The 26,587-nt window shown below is 44.5% G+C and overlaps 2 protein-coding genes across 6 annotated transcripts in view; both read left to right on the forward strand.

Moving 5' to 3' along the window:
• Positions 1–202: 202 nt before the first annotated feature.
• LOC115570037 (suppressor of tumorigenicity 14 protein homolog) lies at positions 203–10,840 on the forward strand. 3 transcript variants are annotated; one of them, XM_030398272.1, is made up of 19 exons: positions 203–592; positions 1,209–1,380; positions 1,479–1,603; positions 2,718–2,785; positions 2,899–3,092; positions 4,017–4,112; positions 4,298–4,517; positions 4,615–4,757; positions 4,881–4,978; positions 5,100–5,209; positions 5,362–5,495; positions 5,580–5,684; positions 5,794–5,904; positions 5,986–6,099; positions 6,190–6,309; positions 6,386–6,569; positions 6,639–6,910; positions 7,031–7,167; positions 7,749–10,840. In XM_030398272.1, the coding sequence occupies exons 1-19, from the start codon at positions 512–514 to the stop codon at positions 7,914–7,916; spliced, it is 2,652 nt and encodes an 883-aa protein (XP_030254132.1). In that variant the 5' UTR covers positions 203–511; the 3' UTR covers positions 7,917–10,840. The 3 variants fall into 3 exon arrangements, with proteins under 3 accessions (XP_030254132.1, XP_030254134.1, XP_030254133.1); XM_030398274.1 differs by lacking the exons at positions 7,031–7,167; positions 7,749–10,840 and having other exon boundaries at positions 6,622–6,815; XM_030398273.1 differs by lacking the exons at positions 203–592; positions 1,209–1,380; positions 1,479–1,603 and having other exon boundaries at positions 2,743–2,785; positions 2,904–3,092.
• flt1 (fms related receptor tyrosine kinase 1) overlaps positions 10,687–26,587 on the forward strand; it is a 35,802-nt gene continuing 19,901 nt past the window's right edge. For 2 of the 3 annotated variants that reach the window (XM_030398259.1, XM_030398261.1), the window contains exons 1-10: positions 10,687–10,980; positions 14,091–14,187; positions 15,363–15,568; positions 18,029–18,153; positions 22,244–22,412; positions 22,531–22,667; positions 23,821–23,992; positions 24,224–24,341; positions 24,722–24,891; positions 25,027–25,174. In XM_030398259.1, coding sequence (XP_030254119.1) covers positions 10,923–10,980; positions 14,091–14,187; positions 15,363–15,568; positions 18,029–18,153; positions 22,244–22,412; positions 22,531–22,667; positions 23,821–23,992; positions 24,224–24,341; positions 24,722–24,891; positions 25,027–25,174 — 1,400 coding nt within the window. In that variant the 5' untranslated portion in view covers positions 10,687–10,922. The remainder of the gene's footprint in view (positions 10,981–14,090; positions 14,188–15,362; positions 15,569–18,028; positions 18,154–22,243; positions 22,413–22,530; positions 22,668–23,820; positions 23,993–24,223; positions 24,342–24,721; positions 24,892–25,026; positions 25,175–26,587) is intronic. The other variant, XM_030398260.1, reaches the window with a different exon arrangement.

Genomic DNA, 26,587 nt, shown 5'->3' on the forward strand with positions numbered 1-26,587 from the left:
TCCTTCCAAGTGTGTTACTCTACGCCCATGCTTTGACCTGTTCCAGCCTCACAATCGTCCAGTTCGGTGCCAGATTTTGTAATTGCGGGTTTCTGTCTTGCTTTGCACCCCTGAGGAGCATCCAAGGACACAGCAGCCAAGCACCGATTGTAATACCTCGCACACGTTTCTCTCAAGCACCCTTTTGTCCCCCTCAGCTCTGCTCCCTCATACCCAGCGAGGAAGTCTGCCCACAATATCTGTCGCACGGATGGTTGTGCGGATTGTACCCTTTCATAGTGCTCTCATTGTCCCCCGCACTGCATTCTGGGGCTCCGTGTGACACCTGCCGCCCAGTTCAGGTAAACGGGAGGCGGTGAATGCCCGCCGCATCCGAGCCGCTCAGGTCGGATTTCTTGCGCTTTTTTCCCCTCAAAGGAAGCGACGACGGGGGTTTCCTCTCTCTCTCCATCGTTTCTATGCCTGAGGTATTGTTGCATATCGCCTCTCCGGAGCTGAACGGGACAGTGCCATGAGGACTCTCCCCAAAAGCAAGACTTGCGAGGTGTACTGCGTCTCCGGGCATGGACACTCAGGCTGCTCCGCGGCGCAGGTAAGACGCCCCCGGGTTCTTTTTTTCATTGCGCGTAAAAGTCGGTGCCAAATTGGGAATCTCCTTGCGCAAAAACAATTTCTCAATTTGTTCTCTCTGTAGTTCGAAATTAGTTAACTTTATTAACTTTTGAGAACTTTTCTACAATGCCAAAATGTGATGCATCATAATCAGAGGCGATCGAACCGACCTCGTCTTAATTGTAAACCGTCTCTAGGCTATCCGGTTGTCTTTCTCATGAATGTCTGTGTCGTGAGCCACTTGATTGAGTGCTGACACCGCAGAGCCAGGCCGTGGGAAAGCAGACTCCTCCAGCCACGCTTTGTCTGCTCCCCCGGGGAATCCTGCCAACCCCTTAAATGTTTAAGGAGATCCTTTCAGCTCAGAGATGCTCACCGTTACTCTCCCTGAATCAGTGTCTGCTCAGCCATAATACAATCTATGTCTCATTGATTTTGGCACATGAGCGGCCTTTCCTTTTATTGCCCCTCTGCTGTTGTCACATGAGGGTTAAACTCCAAACAATTACAAGCAACTTGAGCAGAGATGTAATAAAAAGCTAGTATGATATTTGAGTGTGTGTATGTGTCTGTGTGTTTGTGTGTGTGTGTGAAAGGGAGAGGTGGAGTTGAAGGAGCCCACCCAGTCACCGAGCCCCCCCACGAAGCCTGAGGTGGAGGGGGGGCCGCGAGCTCCAGCCTGTGGCTCCTGGAGGAGATGGATGTTGGGTCTCCTGCCTTTCTTTCCCTTCGCTGCCGCCATTGCACTGACCCTCCACTTCTTAACATGTGAGCACAGACACTCTCCTGTCTTTTTGAAATGAGTTTATTACCGTGACATCCACCTTCAGTGCACCTGTCTCACACCTCTACCTCCTCCCCTGCAGCTCCACCTTCCTCAGTGTTCTTCCTCGGTGGCAGCGTGGAGTTCCCAAACCTGAGCTTCACCTCAGAGCTGACTGACTCCACCTCCCCTCAGTTCCGCCTGCAGGCCCAGGCTTTGAACCATTATGTAAGTGGGACGGTGGACTTGTCTGTCACTGCCTTCCATCTGACTGACACTGTATAGTGCTGCTTGACCTTCCCGCTGTGGGCTGGAGCTGATGTCTCCGCTGTATCTCTGACATGGTTTCACTCCAGCAGGCTGCTCGTCTCTTTTATGCTGCGCTTTCAAAACACGGCCGCCCTCTCTCTCTCCTCTCTCGTCGTCTTTACATTCTTATTCGTTTGCTTTTCTCTTCATGGGTTTTGTCCTCCTCTTTCTCGCTTTCTGTTTTTTTTTTTTTTTTTTTTTTTCGCACACCACTTTTCTCTCTTCTGTCCCTCTCTCTCTCTCTCTCTGGTGGTGTTAAATGTAAAGCTGAAACAGGAGCTGGGCACAGTGTGTGTGCGAGTTCCCCGGACCCCCTGGGACAGGGCCCTTTCAGGGCTGAGGACAAGCCCGGCATTTGTGAGTCCAGCTAGGCCCAGGCAGCAGGAGTGAGAGGAAGAGCAGACCTTCAATAAAAACATTGTCTGTGTAGCTTTCACACAATCAGCCGCTCTGTGCGCCGTACACTACAGAGAGGAGGGGAGCCTCGGTTTGACGCTGGGGCTGAGAGGGAGAGACAGGGCAGTAGGGCAGGCTGGGACGACTGAGGGATTGGGAATTTGGGTTTTGGAGATAAAGGTCACATGCACGGCTGCACATTCTTGCTGAGCGGTGGAGAAACGGTGAACCGATAGCTGTAAATCCCCTCCAAATCTGCTGTTACACAGTGTAATGCTCCTTTAATCAGCTGTGAGGGTGAGTTAGCAGCCTTGTTAAGTGGTCATAGTATCTGTGCGGCCATCTGTTCATTAAAGAGCAGGTGAACTCAGGGCCAGGAGCCCATACCTCCCAGGGTCCTACCTCTACACGGCCGGCAGGTAGAGACACAATGGTGCTCTGTGCTGCTCACAGTCAACATACACACATGCAGAGTTTGATACACACACATGGGTACAATGCCTTTGTTGAACTCGGTCTGCATGTTCGACCAGGTGTGTTCATGTGTTGCTCACACTGGAAAAGTGACCTCACTTGCACCTCCCACCTACTGTACAAACACGGTGACCCCTCTGTCCATCTGTCTTTTTCAAAACAGATCTCAGAGCTCTACCAGTCCTCCCCGTGGAGCTCCTACCACCTGCACTCAGGAATTACTGCCTTCAGGTAGGCTGCACTGACAAAAAGCTTACTGAAGAGAGAAACATGCATGGCAACAACACACTCAGCTGTACGTCCCCCGCAGAATAGCAACATTGTGAACCCCCTTTGTGTGACAGTGAAGGAGCAGAAGGGCTCAACGTCTTCTACTGGAGTAAATTCTCCGCCCCGGACGACGTTGCCATGGCGATCCGGAGGTCCAGCCCACAGAGGCTGCAGCGCAGGCTCCCCGGCAGCAACAAGGTGCTGCGGGACAGCCGCAACCAGCAGAGCTATTACATGGAGCGAGACGACAACATGCTCCACCTGCTGGGTAGAGGCGCTCACACATATACAGTACATGCACATGAAACACGGAAACACGTTCCTCTTTCCTGGGGTCGTTATTTTCTGAAAAGACGCACAGCTGTTGAGATTTTCCAAAAAAACAAGTTGTTTCTGTGTAGAGCACCAAAAGCCTCGTTGTAAGCTGTTTCATCTAGGAACTATTTACTTTTATTCCAGTGCAAGATGTAAACATTTTTCGGGTAGATGCCCGCTGCCTTAAAGTAGTTCCTACAGGAGGCTAACAACAAAATCTGTGGGTTATCCGCAGTAATCTATCTTGAGTCACTTCCACCGTATTTGAGAGGAGGCAGACGTGTCCACAGTTGATATCTCTATGTGCGTACACCATTCACTCTAAAACAATCAACTCCTAACAAATAGGTTAAAACTCTACAGGATGCTTAACAGTCCTTTATATTTTAAATGCAAACACTCAATAAAAAAAACACATGATTAACAACTGACCCTTTGTAATTGCTTGATAAATATTTAACATGTATTCATTTAGATTTAATTTAATAATTAGAGGGCTCTGTGTAACTTCTGTGTTGTGATAGAAGTGGGTCGTTAGTTTATGTGAGCAGGCTCTATTTCTAAAATAACATTAGCTGCCGTTACTGTCAGTTAGTGGAGCAGAGGGAGGCCCTGAGACGAGACACTAGAAAATATGCATAAAGTCACATCCTTTGGACTGCAAAAGTCCAACCCAAGTCCTCCACAAGAGAATCCACTGTCCCAATTCATTAAACAACAAGAGAGACACGGAAAGTCTAATTTTTAATGTCACGTTATCGTAAATTATAACTTGGAGCACCTTTAAGTATCAATAATGTTGTTTTATGTGTGTGCGTTGCTCTCAAGTGTTACTGGATCTGCAAAGTATTTTGATGTCTGCTGTGTGTGTGTGCAGGTTTGGACCCTGATGACTATGAATCAGATGAAAAATCAGACAAGAGTAAAAATCCAAACAGCATCCAGAGTGGGAAGTGGCAGCTTGGCTTCCAAGGTGACTTTATATTACAAAATGTGGTTTACTAATTGTGTTAGAAATTAGGCAAAAGGCATCTCTGTCTGGACTGCTGCTGTACTGAACTTTGCTGTGATTTTCATTGCAATCTTGATATCATGATGTTTGTGCATTCTAACGTGTTGTAACACCAAATAAATGTTTCCAACCTTTCCTCCGTCAAGCCATGTCCTTTGACCTCTATGCCAAGTATGGCAACAACCGCACCCTGAGCCTCGTGAGTCCCAAGAAGCCATACTACCAGTGGCGTCTCCGTGTGCCATCGGGTCATGTGGTTCGACTGGTCGTCCTCACTCTGCACGGCGCCACGCCAGGAAGCTGCACTGCTCACAAGCTCTCGGCGTATGACTTCTTGCTTCCATTACAGAACAAGATAATCGCCAGGTAAAGACATTTCGTGGCCCGTTCCTTTTAACTCCGCGCTGATCTAGTTCGCTTTCATTTGTTTTAAACCTCTCCATGATGCATTTGCTCGTCTCAGGTGGTGTGGGCTGCCTGTTTCGGGTTTGTCACCTGTCATGAAGCTGACGTCCTCCGGGAACGTGATGTTGGTCACCTTCTCGTTCAGCAGGCAGAGGGATGGAGCAATCTTCAAAGCTTACTTCCAAGCCATCCCAAAAGCAGGTTTGATGCTCTCATAAAACAAGCAAAGCACACAAAGTTCTGTCTGGGTCTGATGAGCTTGTATAGAGCAAACTTGATGGTGTTAGCAGTGTCAATTATCCGTTTCACCATCTCCCCCTGCAGGATGTGGAGGGTCAATTTCCTCCTGGAACGGCTCGATTACCTCACCCTACTACCCCTCCTATTACCCTCCTAATATAGACTGCACCTGGACAGTACGGGTGAGTCACATGACCGTATGTGTACCTGTCTGTGAATGGTAGAATGAAAGAGTGAATTATCTCTTTGTTGTTTTCCCTGTCCACATTCTCAGCATGTTAACTCTGTTTTCTCTTTCCTCAGGCGCCCTTACCAGGGTACCTGATCTCCATGACGATCGTGATGATGGACATTCAGGATTCCTCGTCGTCAGACGGCTGTGAGAAAGACTGGCTGGAGATCGGAGGGCTCAAGTGAGTTGTGAAGCTGTAACGTTTTTCAACCAAGGTGCCCTGAAGAAAGTCTCAGGATTAGCATTTCATTCACGTCAGGCAGTTTTAAAAAAATGTTCAAGACTTTCCATGTTTTATGTAGCTGCGTTTTTTCTGCTCTCCTCTGTGTCTAGACTGTGTAATCCAGTGTCAGACAGCAGCAAAAAGCGAGTCTACTCCTCTCCTGTCTCCCTCCACTTCCATTCGGATGAATCTCTCACTCACAAGGGCTTCTACCTGCTCTACCGAGCCTTCTCTCCAGAGGGCAGTAAGTAAAATCTGATGCTTTCACTCCACTGTGACAGTATGTCAGGTCTACATGGGGTGACACATGCTTCCTGTCTGTCTCCAGCCTGTCCCCGCCAGTTTCGCTGTGGAGACGGACGCTGCATCCCTCTGAGGAAGGTGTGTGATGGAGTGAAAGACTGCTCAGACGGACGGGACGAGGCTAGATGCTGTATGTCTGTTGCCTGAAGATTGTAGATTTTATCAAACACATGACCTGTGCTACACTCAGATTTGTATATTTTTCTGTTTGTGTTTGCACAAACGTGCAAAACATGTAGCATCCTGCAGGCCAGGAGAAGTCTTGTGTGGGAACGGTCAGTGTCGGCCTCAAAGCAGCCAGTGTGTGAGTCACAGCAGCTGTGCAGACAGCAGTGAAGAAGGCACCTGTGGTGAGTAGACTGTCCCCGTCATAACACAGGTGTGTCCTTGTGTGTATTTTGATGATTAAAAGCCTTTGTGTTTGTTTTTAGGGGGTAAATGTTACCACGTGTGTCCGAACAAAGTCTGTTTGCCGAAGTCTTCAGTGTGTGACGGTATTATCGACTGCAAAGACCGCAGTGATGAGCTCAACTGTACCAGAGCGTGTGAGTTTTCATGTTATCAGACATCAGTGAATATGTTGTTTTTACTGACTTAAATGCCCTTCATTTCACTTTGTCTTTCATCTATTTTAGATGTTAAAGGCTGCTCCTCATCCTCCTACAAATGTGCCAACGGAAAGTGTGTAAGTAAGGTTAACCCTGAGTGCGACGGTGTGAAAGACTGCTATGACAGCTCTGATGAACTGCGCTGCGGTAAGTTCTCACTCACAAAACTCCAACTGAGCCTCATGTAATTAAGACTAAAAAGACTTCCGTCTCTCCTTTCCAGCCTGTGGCACCAGGCCCAGGAAGCGTACTAAGATAGTGGGTGGCTCTGATGCTGGAGCAGGGTCATGGCCATGGCAGGTCAGCCTCCAGATGGATCGCTACGGCCACGTCTGTGGAGCCACACTGGTCTCCAGCCGCTGGCTCATCTCTGCAGCTCACTGCTTCCAGGACTCAGACGCCATCAAGTGAGAAAGACACCTGAATTATGACAATCATTAATGTGGGCATTGTGTTTAGGTATGTCATGTCTGCAGATATTCAGATGCTCGTGCGTGGCGGGCCTACATGGGAATGCGTACGATGACTACGGGGAATAACGGAGCATCCACGAGGCCGATCCGCCGGATCCTCCTCCACCCACAGTATGACCAGTTCACCTCTGACTATGACATCGCCCTTCTCGAGCTCGGTGCTCCTGTCTTCTTCAATGAATTGGTGCAGCCTGTGTGCGTCCCTGCGCCCTCACACACTTTCACAACAGGGACCAGCTGCTACGTCACAGGCTGGGGGGTCCTCATGGAGGACGGTAAGAAATGTTAAATGTCATCTAATGAAAATGAAGAGCTAATTTACAAAAATGTTTTTAGATTTTTTTTTTCCCGATTTGAAAATCATACCAAACATTTTGTGTTATTTTAATGTATAGGTGAACTGGCCTCTCGCTTACAAGAGGCCTCGGTGAAGATCATCAACAGGAACACGTGTAACAAGCTGTATGATGACGCCGTCACACCCAGGATGCTGTGTGCTGGGAGCCTGCAGGGAGGAGTCGACGCCTGTCAGGTCAGTGTGCGCATTGCGGTTAAAAGCTGTGGAAAAATACTGGATACTGTCAACACTCGTTCTTAGAATTTTTGTGTGACAATAAGTTGTGATTTACCTTTTAGTCATAACCACAAAATGCACAGCTGCCTCAGTGAATTAAATTCCTGTTTTTTTTTTTTAATTCCCCGAATTGTATCTAAACCACAACAGCTTGTGTCTGCAGTAAGAGAAATAGTGACTAAGAAATTTCTTAGTCACTATGCTCCACTATAGGTTAAGATGAAGGGCTTCACAGTGAGCTAAACACACTTCCAATTCAGATGGAGGACTGGTTGGCCTTTGAGGGTTTACTGGCTGCAGTTGTAAAACAGTAGGCTATTGGACAACATATTAATTGATGGTAATGATTAGTGATCGGTCACATACTGCCTTTGAATGGCACTCGTGAGCTCATGGCTATTAATTTAGTGAGCTAGCGAGCCGCTTTCACCCACTCTAAATTGAAATGAATAAACCATCAGCAATTACCAAAACTGGCCCAAGAGGGGTAGTTGCTGACCTTTTCTTTCATGTGTTTTCTTATTTTTTGTATCACTCAGGGTGATTCAGGAGGTCCGTTGGTGTGTCTGGAGCGAGGCAGGCGGTGGTTCCTGGCAGGGATCGTGAGCTGGGGTGAGGGCTGCGCGAGGCTCAACCGTCCGGGCGTCTACACACAGGTGGTCAAGTTCACTGACTGGATCCATCAGCAGACTAAAGGACAGGTGTGACTGAACACCTGACTGACACGAACAAAACTGACAGACTTGACACACAGGACGAAAGGTTTCAGACCTGGACTCCATCTTCAGACTGTCGTCGTGATCGCATGACAACACGTTCAGTCAGTTTTTTTGGGAGCGTGTCCATGGCGACAGGCTAGCCGGGGGGCATCATCATCCCTGCTCCAAACCAAACAACTTCCTCATCCAAACATCAACAGTGGCTATGTTGACATGCACGTAAAAATCAGTACTTAACTTGGTTATTAAAGCAGCTACAAGGAGTTTTGAATTGGTTATGAAACTAAAAGGGTCCCCAATAGAACACAGGTGAAAACACGTGTGGAGCTTGGTCAGCCATTCAACAGATGGAGAGAATTGTCTTTATCAGTAAAATTGCCATTACCAAGCTACCAATTTATTGTAGCTTCCATGTTGTGGGCTTCCATGTATCCCAGGTGCATGAAGAGTAGTCAAACAAAGTTGACACTGTCTAACAATCGTCATATTACAGTTATAATATCACAAATGATTGAGATCTTTACAACAAAGAGCAGTGGTGCTCATGAAAATGCATTCTTCACTCTGGGAAACACTACCGCTTTTGTCCACAGGGGCCGCCAAATCCCGCACAAGCTCCTTCAGTTGCTTTAAATAAACCTGGTTTTGGTCCAGATCTTTGAATCCGTCCGCTTCACCAAGTTAACTGATGGTGTAATAAGGTGACAGTCAAGTTCGATATTTGGCATGGAATTCATAGAATTTGACTCGAGTTCCTTATGAAAATTACAGTATCAACCCAATCAAGATGCAAGATGGCAGAACATAAAAAACACTAGTGGGTTTGAGTTTTCTGCACACACTTACTGGTATGGGCCAAATTGTGTTGGTCAGTGCTGCTTACTGTACTTAAGTATTGGGATTCCTCTGTAATGGAGGAAACATACTCAGCACACATAGTATTTTTTTGTTACGTGGCAGTAATAAGACAACTTTGGTAAAAATCAGGTTATTACAAATACCACTTCCTGCACCAACACGGAACCATGTATTTATTTTTATTTCTTTGGAGACTCCTATTCATGATCATCACCTTATTTTCACTTCCTCCATGTTTTTCCTCTTCACTTCCTGTTATCTGAAGCCTGTTCTGAGTTGTAGTTGGATCATCAACCCAAATCCTAATCCTGTGAAAACATAAAAAAAAACAAAGAGACTCTTTTGTTATTGCTCCCTAACAGTCCGTTGCGCTCCAGTTTCAGTACCTGCTCTCATAGATATCGGGCCTCGGAGCAGATTTGAGGTTTGCCAAAGTACGATCATTAGCCAGGTCGTTCTGTGCATGTAAATGTAGCCAATGACTGTTCCTGTTTCAGTTCACCACAGAGTTGGTGACCGTGTCAGCTGTTGCCAACAAAATACACGTCAGCCCTTTTATTGAATGTGGAAAAAAAGTTCTCTCCCCTTGTGTATATTATTGCCTTCGTCTACATTCGTCCATGTACTGTATATGCGTGTTCATGACTCACTGTATGTGTTTAAGAGTTGTTATTGTACTGTATGTGTATGTGTGTGCATCTGTATATCATGAGTTTATCGGAGTCATAGCCGTACGTTTATCTATAACTGTAGAGAAGTGAATAATCCCTCAGTTAGGAGGTGATAATATATTTTGCATTTCAGTTTTACTATATTTAATTTATCTTTATGGTGCCTCATTTGTACTCCATGCTCCCTGAAAAGCATGATCACAGCTCACCTGAGAACTATGCTGACGCTGGTGTTTCTCCTGCTCTCCCTCCTGGTTCGGCTCACATCACCACCCAGTGGTCAATGTGGACAGTTGAGTCTTATACTGTCTTGAGGGAATGATGCACCTTACACCTGAAGGATTAAAAAAAAACAAAATAAAAAAAAAAACATGCAGTGTGCATCATTTTTGAATAATATCAGATTGTATGCCTTTATATTAAAGACCACATTTCCCATGCTGGAGGGTCGGGTGTGTTTCTAAACAAAACTTTTTGACAATGGAACTCTCTGCTGAGTTTGACTGAGTAATAACACCTGTACGCTTATAATAGTGATAATAAACTGTGTTTATAAAGCACCTTTCTTAGCAAAATTACACGGTGCTTTGCACAAGGAAATAAAACCAGACACAGCAGATACAACTAGATCAACATAAGTGAAACTGGTGGAAGCAAAGCAGAATCAAACTGTTTTTAAAACATTTGAAAATAAGAACAAAAACATGGATCAATACATCTTCAGCTGATGTTCTGGAGGACAGTTCGTGACTGTGGTTACCTGCATTTTAAAATGTGAGATCAGTGTTTTTCTTCTCTGGAATTTGTGACGCTTTTGTTCGGGCCAGCTTTCCAGTTTGAAATGCGAGAAACGTGTCTGTCAAGTTGATGATCGGGACACGACCCGTTTCCCCCGGTGCCTACGTGCTGATCATCCCGTGTACCCATCCAGAGTACAGCGATTGAGACACAGCTGCCATGTGCGCATCCTCTCACATATTTAGGCGTGCGTAATTCTAGCCAGTTTTGAAAATATCTAAGGTTGCTGATTATGCGTTAGGAAGGGACGATTTCATGTGTAAATTCGTGTTTGGACTTTACTTTTATTAACACCTCGCTAGCAGAGTGCTTGACCACTGGTGTGGACTGAAAAGGGGGACTGCTGTTACGCGCCCTGGGTGTGTCAATGGACGTCACGGAAGTCCGCTATCCGGTGGCCGCACTGTGGGAACTGTATAAATCCGCGCCACTATCCAAAACGATGGGAAAAAGTTGCACTGGAGTTCAAGCGCGGTGTCCTGTTGCGTGATCTCCCGCAGCTATCCTCAGGAAACCAACCATCTGTATTCACTGACCAGCAGTGCAGACAGACAAGTGCGCTGCGCTGTGTTGAGTCTGGAGGGAGAAAAAAAAAGACAAGAGCAGGAATAAAACTTGTTTCATACTTTGTATTCACAAGCCGCTCGCTGCATCGGAGTCCCCCGAGATGATGAATTTTATCCTCATCTGCCTGCTATGTGGATTGTACGGTGTTCTTGCGAAAGGTGAGTAACGGTCTCTCTTTTGTTGACTCTGTGCCGCTGAATGGTGCACAGAGCACCTGCTGTAGTCATCTCATCCGGCGTTAATAACTTGTTCAGCTATTTAGTCATGTGGTTGTTAACTGCACTTGATTTACTTTGCTTCTTTAGTTTTAACATTTGTGAATCAAAAAAAAGGAGACTGGGCACGTTTTCACTTATGGAAAACCGCATTTTACGCGCGGCTTTTGTGACGTATATTACTTACAATAAACTAGAGGTTCCTTTACGGGTCATTGACGCTCTTTCAAAAGAAAATGATCTCCATCGCCGAAGCAGAACATTCAGCCTTTTCTTCGGAAGTAAACAAAAGATGCACAAACGCGCCTTTTCATTGTGGCGCAGTGTGGTGCGGCTGCTCGTTTACAGGCCAATTAAGTCGCCTGTGGTGTCGTGTGTCTGAGCCCGTCCAGCGCGTAAACCTCCATTAGCACCAAGTGCAGTGAGGGAGATAAGCTCCATCCTGCGGTACTTTTGTTTGGATATTGCGGACCTCTGTGGCCCGGCTCCTTGTGCGCTTGGCCTCGGTTGAATGGACACACGCAGGGCGTTGTTTCCTGAGACTGATGAGTTTGCCAAATGAAAATTCTGATAGAGATGATGAGGGGTCACGGCCCGCTGAAGGAAAATATCCAGAGAGCAGGATGCGGGGTTAATCTACAGTCGGCATGTTGCTTTAATGCGCTTCACAGATTTCTCTGCGGTGGAACAGGTCGATCAGAAAGCGCAAAGAAAATAATATGTTGTTTTGTTTTTTTTACTCCCTGAAAAATGTAATAATGCGCAATCAGCATGAAGTTAATAGCTTCGTACGCGCATCCTCTTCTCTGTGAATTCAGATGAGCAATCAAAGCGTTATCATTATTATCAGTGTTGTTGTTAGCACGAGTTTTGTACGGAGCTTTTGCTAAATCGATTTTCTAAGACAGGTGACTTAAATGTTTTTTCCGTCTATTCTTAATTTTTCACTTATCTCCTGCTGATTGGCCAGATCGACACCTAGGATACAACCTCAAGGCCTATATTCAGTTAGATTCTAGGGAACAATAACTTTGATTTTAGATATACATTTACTCTATATTTTAAACTGTAAAATCCTCATCGACTTACACATTTAAATACAATTATCATGGCCTGGAGAGGAGAGCTCTACAACATTCACACTTATTTAGACACATCAGTCATTGTTGCTGTCGTTAAAACGTTAATAATTAACTTCGGTAGGTTTAAAGTGGCACTGTTTAGTTTTGGAGAAGAAATTCAACTTGTAATATTTACAATGATAATGAGGTAATACAAAAAAACTCAGAAATCAATTTTTTTGTCATAACTGAATAAACAAGCTGCAATCAGAGGAAAATAAGGTCCAGAATCCTTTTTGAAGCTAGAAAGGTGGCAGGGTCCGCCACATATAAACAAAGTGAAACAGTATGAGGTCAGTTTGTTTGTTCAGTTTATTCAGTCGCCAAAACAAAAATAAACTTCTGATTAAAAGTGATTTTGAAACTAAAAGTGCACTTTAATAAAGGTGATATCATCTGTTTTTCAGAAAACAGATTTAATAGAATGGACCCAACTAAATATGATTTAATATGTGAATATTGTCAAATTAGTGACATTCTAATTATGAAATATTAATATAGGTTTTTGGCTTACTCGGTTCCTGAAACCTCAAACTAACTAGGGTTTTGTAGATTAATTCTTCGGGATTGATTCCATCGGCATATTGTTTATTTCCAAGTAGGTCTTCACAAAGCCTGTGAGTAATCTGCCTTGAGTCCCTGCATGAAAATAAGAGTGACATACCCAGTTGAAAACACAAAGAAAGTGTTTCATTACAAACACATTTTTTTGGGGATGAACAATATTTTTGTGTGACTAAATGCATTCTTCCACCCTTGGAAACTGACACCAACAACATTTCTTTATACTGCCAAGAGTTCCCGCCAAATACCTGATAAGTTAGTAGATCAATGTTTTCCAGGTAACGTTGAGGGATTGTTTGGAAGCCTGCCACAAAAAGATAACTTTCACATGATGAAGGTTTTAATTTTTTCTGTGTGCAAAAACGTGAACTTTCTGTGTCACTTTTGGTGAAGTATGGTGCTTTTAGACACTTCACAGCTTGTTGAAAAGGCCGCAGAAGGCCTGGAGGACATCCCAAACTTCCCCTTTCCCTGCCTTGTGTGTGTGTGTGTGTTTCTTGCCTACTGACTCACCGAAATGCAAGGAAATAGTATAGGAAGTGCTAGCAGTGTGACTAATGCTGGATCTGCTCAATGGGGCATCCACTGGGAACAATGATGCTGACAATGAATGGTAATAATGGACTTTAGTGATAAACTCACTTGCTGCCGTTGGAGTGATTTAACTACTGGCAGAGCAGTAAGGCAGCTGTGATGTGAGGAGTGTTTTGAGTCTCGCTCGGTGAGGACCGGTCACAGTGAAGGACGGACTTCCCTGAATGATGTTTCCGGTGTTGTTGGAAGGAAGGAAGGGCGGACAGACAGTCGTCTTTATCTCTCATTAATAAACCTCAGCGATGGAGTGGAGAAATGCCTTCATTTGATAAACAAGAGGGACACTGCTTACGCATTTCCACACAAGCTTGTCAAGTGGCCTGATGTGAGGAGGGTCACAGATACTGTGGCCCTGATGGAGGACGTGCGGTGGAACTTGGACCCAAGATCGGTTCTGCAATCAGAGAGTCAAAGGTCCGGTCTGTAATGGACAGAGCTTATGGGAACTGTGTGAAAATATTTATTCCTTGTAAAGTGTTTTGCCTTCCAGGATTTCCTCTAAAAGTGGTCTCATGTAGGTCTGGATCCACACAAAGGCTACTTCCATTCATAAGATCAGAATTGAATAATTGCAAAGGTGTATCCACTATTATAGGAAGATTAGTTTATTAATAAACCAGAAATTCTCTTTCACTGGAGTCCCAGATTCAAGACCCTATTTCACAGTGAGCATCCTGCCCAGATGTCCCTGAATAATGTTGCACACTGAAGTTTTACAAGCTGAACTCTCAGTGATGTTTTCTGTACTCTCATCATCTCTTCTGACCTCTGCAGATAAAGATCAGAAGGGGAAGTACAGCGTCCCTATTCTGGATGTGAAGTCTCGGGAGCTGGTCCTGGACACCAACCAGACACTACAGCTCAGCTGCAGGTGAGTTTCAGGTAGATGGATCCAAGCCAGAGAACCTCTCAGTGGGGCAACGGGGGTCGGCGATCCCTGCAAGTGGAACATTCCCATCTTTAAGGCTTAGTATCCTCATAGTAACAGAAAAATTAATGTCAAAATCACCACAAAGAGACTCATTATAACGTCATCAAATGATTTATTGAGACACCAAGCTGACTTTGACCAATGAAATTGGACCTCATCCCAAGGCACTTTCATTTCAATCACTGTTAGTCCATTACAAATGTTTCTTCAACAGTTACTAGCACAATGGTCCTCCGTCAGGAGAGTCATATAGCACCGGTCTCTTTTTTCAGAGAAATGTAATTTGACAGGATTCATCAGTGTAGTCAAAGTTTCCCAACCCAATAGCCAGAATAAATGTTAGCAATGCACATTTCTGGAGCCATGATAAAACTTTAAATTTCTTTATGTCCCACATTTGTTCTTCTAAAGGTTTGTTTTAGAGTTGATCTTTCGACAACCCTATGCTTAAAGTCTGGTTACTTCTATCCCCCCCCCGAAAAGTTGGTTAGGCTTAGGAAAACATGTTTTTGTTTGCCTGGTTGTGTTGCCTCACACATGGCCAATGTCCCGACATCTCGTTAGATTGACCAGGTTGTGTTGCCGATAACAAGGCTGGGAATTCTGGCTAAAAATACCTTGTTCTCGGCTGCATATTGTCCCGACATCTCATCAAAAATATCCGGTTTTGATGCCGCCAACACGGCTAGTGATCTCTGGCTTGACAGCTGTCTTGTATGTAGAGACATGAAAATCAGCTCATATGGATGTAATTTGACATTACACAGATTGTAGAAATTATGCAAATAACATTTACAATTTAAATGTGTATCCATGATTTGCGGAAATGTAAAATACCAACGTTTTATTCTGGCGACCGGGCTGAGTCCCAATAAACCCAGACAAGCTGTGTTCAGTCTTTTGCTATCAAGGGTTTTTACTTTCATTCATCCGCAGCCTGAAAACAAATCAACTTATCAAGTTATGGCAAGAATCGCCAGCCTTACACAATCATTAGATGAAGCGATAAGGTTTCCTGCTGTGTGACACAATGCAAACTGTCTGGGGAAGCACACACAGAGATTGCCAAGTTGTTGTTTTTTTCTGAGCAAACTTTTTAACTACCTGTTGGCTAGGGGTCGCTGGGAGCTGTCATGGGCGTTCCCGTCAGGTTTGTCCAGGGATCAGGTGCACGTGGAGGAGTCTCGCTGCGGGAGGACGAGCACACTGTACTGCAGCGTCGTGACGGTGAGCCGCAGCCAGGTGCAGCACACCGGCCTGTTCCGCTGCAGGTACCGGCACCGAACCCGAAAGCAGACCTCCATCTATGTATATGTCACAGGTAAGAAGTTACAGCTGCTGCCCGAGAGTACAACTTATTTTCTTTTCTCTGGCACTCGTTGAGAAGGCCCACACTCCTTCACCCCCTCATGCTTATTGTTTATATCCCCAGGTTAAACAGGATGTGGTGGGTGCTAAATACAGACCAATGCCAGAGAGCCAATAATATCTAAACACTGTTTGTCCCAGCAACACATCCTTCTAGATGACTCTGGCACAGTTTCATCCAGCCCCCCCACCCCCCGACTCCCCTGCCTCTCTTTTCTCAGCCTGGGACTACCTCCCCTGTTGTCTATATATAAATCCTTTTTTACTTTCGTTTACGTGCTACCTCGAGGCCAGGAATAGCTCAGCTGCTGAAAGGCTCAGGCCTGGGCAGAGTTTCCCAGGGCATCAGCCTTATCTGCTCTGCTCAGCCTTGCTTGAAGCATCCTGTGCTTGGGGGAGGGAGGGAAAGGGGGTGTGCTGGGAGGGGATGTCGCTGTGTCTCTACAAGGTGGCGGCGGGGAGGTGTGTGGATGTGTGTGTGTGTGTGTGAGAGAGGAGCTGAGAAGGATAAGATGAAGGCCAGTGGCTCAGTGGTATCCAGGGGCAGAGGAGGCGCGATGTCTGCCCAGCCTGCCCCTCCCTGTCCTGGAGGGTGACGCTGATCGTGGCTGGGCTGCAACGGGCACGAAGCAGGGCTGGATGCCAGGGTCACAGGGCACGCTACTGTTTGGCCAACAGGACCCTCGGGGGCTATCCATCGCTCGGGTCACCATGTCCATTAAGCGTCAGACTTGGCCCGCGGTTCTGCTCAGACGTTGCCTCCCTCCCCGAGTCCTCTATTAGGAATCAAAGCAAGAGGAGGAAGCCCTCAGTCCGCTAGTCCTTGGGGTACTTTTGTTCGAATGTTCAGAGATTTGCTTTCCTTGAATAACACCCTACTGTAACAAACAATACAGTGAGCAACACCCACACTTTTCAATGGCACAGGAGTCATACAGTAGTCGAGCTGGGAGGAGTAAGCAGAGCGAGGCCGTTTGATTACTTCTAAACAATCTGTGTGTTTATTGTTGACCGCAGGCAGCCATTCGCTGAATGGGTATTCAATGAATGGGTGTGTATATTTAGGAGTGTGTCTTGTTTGTTTTTGTTTGTTATTGAGATTGATACTTGGAACTGTGTGTGTGTGTGCATGTGTGTGTTTGCGAATATAGGCTGATGATTGTTTTCTTCCCTTGCTGTTTGAAATCAACGGGCCAGTCCAGGGAAAGTGATTAAAACAACCCCCCAAAAAACAAACATATTTTCACTTAATCAAGGAAGTAAGTTTAGCTAGGATTGGGGGTACACGTCTCCTTCACTGTGTTAAAATCTTATTTTGTTGTTTCAGATTGATTTTCTTTCTAAAATCTCTCTGAACGTCCCCCTCCCTCTGAGCTGTTAAAACTGTCGATGCGCTCTTGTGAGTCACCTTTAGCTGCATACTTGTGCTCAAAGCAGCAAACTTAGAGAGCAGCTGCAGGTGGTACGTGTCTCGGCACTTTTTTTGCCCTGGGTTATGACTCCCAGTCCACTCACATGTTGCCCTACCTGTATGGTGAAAGTTACTGAGCCTGAGAGGAATCCCCGCTTACAGGGCAAAACAAAGGATCCTCAGCTTTGTTCATTTGGTTAAAAAAGAAAAGCAGCAAAGAAAGAAAGCATTGAAAGATGAGATTGTAACTCACAGTGCTCATAGTAGATGCAAAATATTGATCTTGATAGTCGGTGTGTTGAGTGATTTGCCTCTCAAAGACATTTCTGCCTCTGGCAAAATAGAAATGAAAGTGAACTGACAGATTTAGCCTTAAGGAAATACAACAGCGGCGCGTCTTTCCTGACACTTTGTCATTGTGAAACTTTTCAGTTTACATGTTGGTGTAACCAGCGCCCCGTATTTGTGAAGAGATTACCTTTATCTACTTACTGGTAGGAGGCAGAAATATCAAAATGAATAGAGCTGAAACAAGAAGTTGATTAACTTAAGTCAGTGAAGTCACTTTTAGAAATGATTAATTATTTGTGCACTTTTACCAGCAAGAACATAAGATACAATCTCTGGTTCCAGCTTCTCAGAATTGTCTACTTTACTTTCTTTTATGTCACTGCAAATGTAATTCGTTTGGACATTTGAAGACGTCGACTGAGAATCTGTGATTTTTCACTATATTTTCATCGATGAAATGAAAGGCAGATTTTTCTATGATGAGTATAATCACTAGCTGCATCCCTGGAGTGTAATACACTATAAATATCTCATAACCCTGCCAACCGCAACTAAGGTCAAGAGGCCATGTCCATTTGCTTTTCTGTAATGTCAGTGAACTAACCAAACCGGTCTTAACTCTAATATAGAGATAGTCTTTGTTTATGCATTTATGTGACATGCTTATTATCAGTACCATATGTGTCCCTGACCGCAGTGTTTGGGTTTCAGACAGCCAGCAGCCATTTGTGGACCATCCGGGTATGAGCCCAGATGTGTTGTACCTGAAGGAGAAGCAGCCGCTGGTCATCCCCTGCAGGGTCACCCACCCGAATGTCACCACCACGCTGGTCAAGGTCAGTGCATGTGATTTAATCCTTGTTGAATATACACACACTCACATCCGTCTCTGCCCAATCACAACGCTCACCTTCTCTGCACATCAGCACTTGTCCCACTTTCTTTCCCATCGGGGCTCACATATGCACAGACTGCAGCGACCCCTCTCCAGTTCATTCACATTGTTCTTATCTTGGCAGCCATTGCTCTGTGGCGTGTGTGTCCGTTTGTTTGTGTCCGTCTGCGGATATGTGTGAAAGTGTGTGCGGATATGTTTGTGAGTGTTGGTGCTTGAGTGCTGAGTGAGGAGGTGCGTGGACAATGTTGCTCCGAGTGCAAAGGGGAGTGTTAAGAGTGCTTGCTGTCTGCGTGTGTGTCTGTTTCTGCTTTGTGTGTGTGTAAATGTAATTCACGTCTGTCTGCTCAAATCTGCAAGAAACCCCTTCCAGTCAAAGATGCCCCTTTCTTTACTGCGTTTTTTTTCCGATGGCGCGGCGCCCTCAGCGTCCTGTTGGCGCTGCTTCTACCTCTGGAGACAGGACATGAGGTCTGGAGTGCCAATTTGGCCCCCGGCCAGCACCACTTCCCACATCTCACCCTCCACCTCTTGTAGTAGGAATCCTGGCTGCCAACTTCCCCCGACTGATACTTAAAACAGCTGGTTAGCCTGGTGGAGGAAGCCGAGGTAGCTACTGTTGGCCCCAACAGATCAAAGTACAGGCCATTCTCTTTAATCACAGACGGTGATCGTTAATATGATGGCTCGTGCGTCACTGTAGGAAGCTTATTGTGGTGTTACTACAATAGAGTGGATGTAAAACATACAGAAGGCTCTGGACTGGATGGTTTTTGTTGTAAGAGATACACAAAGAATAAAGAAAGAATAAAAGTGTTTTAAAGGGACACCCCAACAATTAAGAATTGCACATTCATACAGTTGGGAGACTTAGGAGACAGATTGGAACAGAACAGTCAATATTCAAAATTGGCGCAGCAGTGTCAGATTCTTTGCACTTTAAAGTTAAAAAATCGCAGGTTCAGCATTTCCCGCCATGCAACTCAAAAGCATGTTTGTTAGACCCTCTTTGCTCACCGCCAGTTTGTACAAAACACCTTTCCTTTAAAAATGTGTATCATCCAAGCAATTATTACTCAGGTAATGTCAAGTATTTTTTTCACACTCCTCCAGAGCCAGAGAAGACATTTTAGAACTGTTATTAGTGGCTAAAAAGCATTTGTCGACCATGAATATTGTCGTATATTTTTAAAATGTGTGACATGGCGATGTTGTGCGATGTCACAAAGTCACAGAATTAAAGGCGAGACTTCTGATGATGTGTTTCAGGCACTTGAGGAGAAGTTTTTGGGAGAGAGGAGCTCCCGTCGGTGCAGACTTTTCAACTTCAGCTTTTCAACATGCACATGAACGTATATAAAAAAACAAAAATGTAGTTAATTAATGTGTGTTTTCAGACACATTTACATTTTTGAAAGAGTAAAAACTTTCTAAATCTTATTAAACAATATTTGACAGCACCCCTACAGTAACTCTAAGGAACCCGAAGGAGCTGGACTAAGATCTATAGGCTATAACTAAGCACAGCAATGCACTGAACAAAATGGTAAAGCCTTTATTTCAATGTGTTAGCATATAAACAATTACTAATTAGCAGTAAACACAAAGGTGTTATGGTATAAGATATACATTTTGATAGATATTTTGATGCCAAATGTGGAAATTAAATGTTTACCTAGGTATGCCGTTAGCGCCAAAGCCTGAGGACCACCATACTTAAAACAATTCATCCTGATTCGAACATGAATGCCTGAATTCTACTTTATGTCAGTTCATCCGATAGTTGTCGGGACGTTTCACTCAATACAGTAAGTGTGAACCGTATGGTGGCCCCAGAGGGAGAGTCAGGGGATGATCAAAGTCTGAGGGGTGAGTCAGCTGGGACCATGAATTCCTGGACCAAAATTTCCTGGCATCTCAGTTAATGATTGTTGAGATATTTTGGTGTTGACCGAAGTGGTAGACACCGTGTCTACGGCTAAAAAACGAGTAGAAAGCTGCAACAAGAGCAAAGGACAATACGAACTTGAATATGGGACCTCAAAGGACAAACAAGACCATGTGCAACGTATCCTACGAGTCTCAAAGACTATGAATCTGATCTTAAAACAGACATAGCTGAAGATCGTTACACACACGCACACATGTTTTTGTCCTGCTTCCATCTCCTCACAAATGGCTGGAGCCACAAAGGTAATTAATCTAAAAATAGCTCTCCTCCTCTTCCTTCATCTCCCACTCCCTCCTCTAACCCTGCGCTGGCCGGTCTGGACCAGGAATCCACTCACTATCACAGCCTCTAGAGTGTTTTTTTCCTGGAAGGATTTTGCACTTCGCCTGGATCTCTAATGTGACCCTTGTCACTGGGAACAATACCCAGGAGACACTGCTCTCTCGCTCTCGCTGTGAAAGTGACCAGGAGGTCCAGGATGACGGGGTCGACCCGGGGTTCCAGTCAAAATGTCTATATCCTGTAGTAACAGGATGTGAGGAGATGGACTTGAGTCACGTTTCTCATATCCTGACTCCACTGACTCCTTCGCTCCTCTGCTCCTTCTCCTGTTCCTCCACCTTCGCATACTTCAGATGCACGTTGGGAGGATGGAGGTGAGAGGGGCAGAGAGGGCACTGAGGGCGCTGAGATGGGGCGTCACTGAGTTCGGGTGGAGGGAAAAGTGTAAAACATCTACTTTACAGGACTGAGAGCGGAAGAGGAGGAGCTCAGTGGCGTCTAAGAGGGTCACCTGACTCTGGGAGGGGTGATATCAGACAGTTCACACTGGGGGTGCAAGAGAGGACGGAAGTGTATGTGTGTGTGTGTGTGTGTGTGTGTGTGTGTGTGTGCTGGGGGGGGTCTACCTGTTCCCCTGAGAGAGGGTGGGAGGCTTCCACTGTGTCACAGAAACTCTAGTAAACATTTCCTCGAGGCTGCCTCCAAGAAAACAACAAGGTTGCACGGTTACACAAGCGTCCATGTCAAGGTAGCCAAGAATTATAAAAGCCAACACTCTGAGAACACGCGCAGCATCACCTACGTTTGAAAGATCTGACCCTGTAACTGGCATCTTCTTGAGGTTTCCTTTGCATAACCAAAGGATGATCAGATTCCAAAAGAAACCCAGCGTGAGATGGATGGTCCACCCAAAGACAGACTAGGGTCTAGCTGGATTTGGAGGCCCTGAGTGTCCAGAAAAAGGCTGTGTTTTACTACATCAAGCGTTGTAGTTAACGATGATCATGAATTAATTTTGTGCGTCTATACACACACAATGTGTATACCTATTAATCAAAACTTGCATGTTGATAGCCTGTATGCATCTTGTCTTTCCTGCACAAATGAACCAAAGTGTCTGTCTGACTGTGACAAGTCAAAATGTCTGCAAACTGGTCAAACTCAGAGTGCAGATTAGATCAGAGCTGCTGACTTGAGCAAAAAAAACTCCACTTGGACTGCTGTGACACTTGACTCCCTGATAATTTGACTTTATATTTTAAAGCATGATAATCGAGTGCTTTAAAAGTGCTTTATGCATTAAAAGAGCTTGCTCTCTATAACGTCAGAATACAAAATACATATTTAAGGTGAAAATCTTCAAATAATGTGTAATTTTTAGATTTTCAATAGATTAAAGCTAGAAAGACTTTCAGTGTCTAGACTGGGAGTTGCTTTCAGAAGACTTCCATCTGAACTTGAGTTTCAAGCATCCGTTTAATTGATCACTATCACATGATCTTTAACAGCGGATGAAGGTAGAATTAAAAAGCAGAATTTTTACTCAAACTTTCCCCCAAAAGACTTAAAAACATCACTGGACTATCATGATTGGAGTTTGTGCATGTTGTGAATATGTTTCTTTATTATTTTCAGGTTTTTAAAAAATGTTTTTATGATAGCACAATGAGTCACTTTGTTCCTGGAGCTATGAGATTTCAGTTTTTCTCAGAGTGGTAAAAGTGTGTCATAGCTGCTGTTCTTGTGGTTTCGGCACAGTGACACATTTGATGGGTGTTGTCTCCTTGTCCTCCTCCAGCAGTACCCCCACCACAGCCTGAGTCCCGACCAGAGGAACATTATTTGGAACAGCAAGCAAGGCTTCACCATCCGATCTCCCACCTTCTTTTACATTGGCATGTTCTTCTGCCAGACAATCACTGACGGCGTCACACACAAGTCGCGTGTGTACTTCGTACACAGACTGGGTCAGCTTCACATAAATTCCCTTTGGATACAAAAACAAATCAGTGTTTTCTAAGCAAAACCTCCTGTCCATTTTGACTTCATATCAAATTTCCTATGTTTCTTTCTTTCCTGTCACAGTGAGTAACATCATGGAAGTGTATCTGAACAGCAGTGGACCAGTACAGGCCCTGAAGGGAGAGAGAATGGTCTTGAACTGCACTGCCACTGGGGAGCTGAATACCAGAGTCAACATCACCTGGGATTACCCCGGAAAGGTCAGACCTACATTAAAGTCTGTGGAGACTTTGTATGAAGCAGAGAAGCACAGTTTTAGATGACAAACGACCTTTGACAGAGACTGAGCCGGAGTGTGTTATTCTGTTACCTTCAGAGAGTCTGTGTGATCTGAAATTTGATGGCAAGCTGGTTAAGTTCCCTTTCATTTAGTTATTATATTACAAAAGCAGTTATTAAGGTATTTTTTAAAGTTTATGTGAGCAAAAGTCAAATGTACTCCAAGTAACTGTTAGGCATAACAGTTCCCTTCAAATTAATTGGCTCAATCCAATATCAAATAAAACATATTTAAATCAGTAATCAGATTCTTATTTAGATCTGCATCAAGTTGTACTCACTCATACATACCAGCCATATCACATATAGCCATATACCAGAAATGCCGTATCTTGCAGTGCTCAAGAAACTGAAGAAAAACTGGATGCACCTCTTTATCCAGAAACCCACTGGGTCTATTCTGGGCTGAGACTCATCCTCAATCCAAGTTTTGTGGAAATCTGCTCGGTAGTTTTTGCGTAATCCTGCTGACAATACAACCAACACTTCTCCTAGTAGCTTTGAGTTGCAAAGGATATTATCAGTAGCAGCGAAGTCCCAGTACTGTACCACTTTATGACCTACAGCAAGGCTTTAGAGGTTATTAGTTGTGACTATGACTTCACCATTGTTTAATAAATCACTTATTAAGGCTTCATAGATTAGTGAGAAGTTATTTTTAAAGACAACTCTTTGGGTTTCAGGTTGTAAAGTGCATCATTAACTTGTTGGATTGGAGGATTATCGCAGTTTGAGTACATAACAACAGAGCAACTTGTGTATTATTAACTATTTAACATTTACAAGTCTGGACTTGATAGATTATTGCAATGAAATTAGCCCTCGAATGACTCACAGACTCTCAGCCCATCAAGTAAATCATTAATAAAGGCCTGTTGGTTTCTAACTGTCTGATAATGGAGTTGTAGATCAGTGGATGCTTTTTTTCTTCTTCTCCTTTTGTTTATTAACGATATATTTTCAGTTAACCAAACTCCCACCGCTATTGTTCAAACTTTTTCAAAATAAATGTTAACGACACAGGGGCGTGCCTTCAGTGTTAATTTTGTGGCTTTTTCTCCTCTCCACCTTCAGATCAACAATACAGGCTTCACTTCCAAGCGGCTCCTGAAACATCGAACGCACATGTTGTTCTACAATATTCTGACCATCCCGAAGCTCCAGCGTTCGGACCGAGGCCTCTACACATGCCGGGTGACGAGTGGGGAAAATACCAAACAGCAGAAAGTCACTGTCACTGTCTTTGGTGAGTGTCTTTCTCTGAAACTCTTCTCTTGCATTTGGAAAGATTACTCATTTAAACTTTCATATTTCCTTCCTTCCTTCCTTCATATTTTCTTCCTGTGTTTCATCAACTTCTTCTATTTTTCAGACTGAATCACTACTGAGAGTTTGATGTATGTCACAACATGATCAATCTTCTCCATTCACCCCCTCAATCCTACTCAAACATGCGGTTACGTTTCCTCAATTTCAGACCGTCCATTTATCCGCCTGAAGCCCAGACACGAATCTGTGATGGAGGTGCAGGCAGGACAGAAATCTTACCGAATCTCTCCCAAACTGCGAGCGTTCCCCGCCCCTCAAGTCATCTGGTAAGAGATTACGTTGTTTCTTCAAATCACGCCTAATAGAGATAGATGGATAATTGTTGGGTCTCATTCCCAGGTTGCCAAATACTGACACTGTCTTTCTCCAGAATCTCTTTACATGCCTTCAATCTATTTTAAGCGCTGGAAAACTTTCCCAGCCCCATTTCCATGGAAAGGCCTTGGAGTGATGTTTACTTGAGCAACCAAGCATTACTCATCATATTTCGTAATCTAAGTGAACCCAGTTATTAGTGTAATGTTAAAGTCTGAATAATTTTCCTAGGTAAAGCTTTTAAAGTTTATGGAGGAAAATGATTTGGAAATTATTTCGACTCTCCTCACCAAACTTTGCTTAGAGTCCTCTTTTTTTTCTCCTCTGACAGGTTGAAGGACGGCAAGGTGGCAGCGGAGCAGTGCTCCAGATACCACATGGAAGGAAACTCCCTGGTGATCCGGGACGTAGCAGAGGAGGATGCTGGGAGGTACACTGTCCTTGTACGAATCCAGGAACACGGACTCTTCCAGAATCTCACACTCAGACTTGTGGTCAATGGTGAGAAGCTCCGGTTCAATTCTCCACCCATCAACCCATTTCTGCTCTGTCTTCAACTCCCCTCAGTGATTAAACTTTGCTCTTGTGTGTGTGTGTGCGTGTGCGTGTGTGTTTGTGGGTTTTCTCATCTGGCAGTGAGTCCTCAGATAGGGGAGAAAGCAGTGTCGTTGCAGGACCCGGGTTCAGTGCCACGAGGGAGCAGACAAGCACTTCACTGCACATCCCACGGAGTCCCACCTCCACACATCCAGTGGCTGTGGCATCCCTGCCCGTCTAAAGGCCTGTAAGTAGCTCCGACTGAAAAAAACTAGAAATGAGCTATAAACCATCGGAAATTAGAAAGCGAAACTCAAACTAGGTAAAATATGGATAAGATAGAGCAGAGCAAACAGCAAAACTGAGCTCTCAGTGTTATTTGTTGTTGATTTGTTATTTGTTGTTGATTTGACACATCAATTAATACAATTTTATAAACATAATATGCTGGAACAAATGAAACTGCACTATGCAAAAAATGCAAATAAAATGGAGCTTATTTGATATGAATTTATAATGTGTATATTTTAGACTTATTTTGGCTGCAAAGGCTCAACATAATGTAGATACTATTATACATTATATAAAAAAAGATGTGTTGTTTGTTTTATGTCATGTGGTGTGTGTGTTTGAGTGTGTGTGTGCGATTTTGAAAAACGAGACATGTTTTGTCTATTCCAGCATGTGTTCAGACAGCGTTTCCTCCTTGTAACCAGAACAGATGCATTTGGGGGCCTTTCATGTGCGGGAATGTGTGAAAATGTGTGTGTGTTTATTTGTGTGTGTGTATGTGTGTGTGTGCGTATGCACCCATATAATATGTCTGTGTTTCATCATGTCTGTGTTTATATGTTTGCTTGTTTGTGCAACTCCTTCCCCATATGTTTGTTCTCTCACTGTCCATGTGATCTTTTCCATGTTTGTTTAAGTGCATACAAATGCATAGCCTCTGTGTGTGTAAGTGTGCGTATGAGGTGTGTGTGTGTGTGTGTGTGCGCGCGCGTGCGGTACATTCACAAACACGGTACACAGTTTATCTCAGACTTGAAAGGACAGAGAAAAAAAACACACTTCAATAGAGGCCAGTTCCGTGTTCTCAGTCACGATTTGTTGGTTTCCAAATCAAACGCTATGATTTAATGAATTTCCTGTCCAGGACGCAGGGTGAGAGGCCTGTTTATTATTGTGATTGCACACGGCATCCTGTGATGCTTTTTCTTATATCTGACACACACACTATATATAAAGTTCTCATGAGAAATGGCCCAGCCCAGCGATGCCGAGGGACAGTCATTTAGTCAGCTCATGCACACACACGAGGGCTCAAGCAGGCACTTGGCAGAAACATTGATTGAGTTATTCTTGGAGGTTAGACACTTATTGTGTTGCTTATGACCAAGTCGGAAAGGTTAAGTATTACCTGAGAGCACCACAGCAGCCGCCCATACTCTATTCTCCCTCTGAGACACACTGACATCATCGGTGTACTTGACCCTTAACCCCGGCACTCACACATGGCGCCATGCCGAGGTGCCTCCAGTGTGGTTTCATCCGTCTCTCTCTGCCACATGTAATCTACATAATGGACATGAACATGTTATAGATGAGCATCTGATAGTCACTGTTAGGTTGGAGCTAGGCAGAGCGATATAAACTCTTT

Source organism: Sparus aurata, chromosome 19 (genome assembly GCF_900880675.1).
Source record: "Sparus aurata chromosome 19, fSpaAur1.1, whole genome shotgun sequence".
In the NCBI taxonomy this organism is placed as follows: domain Eukaryota; kingdom Metazoa; phylum Chordata; class Actinopteri; order Spariformes; family Sparidae; genus Sparus; species Sparus aurata.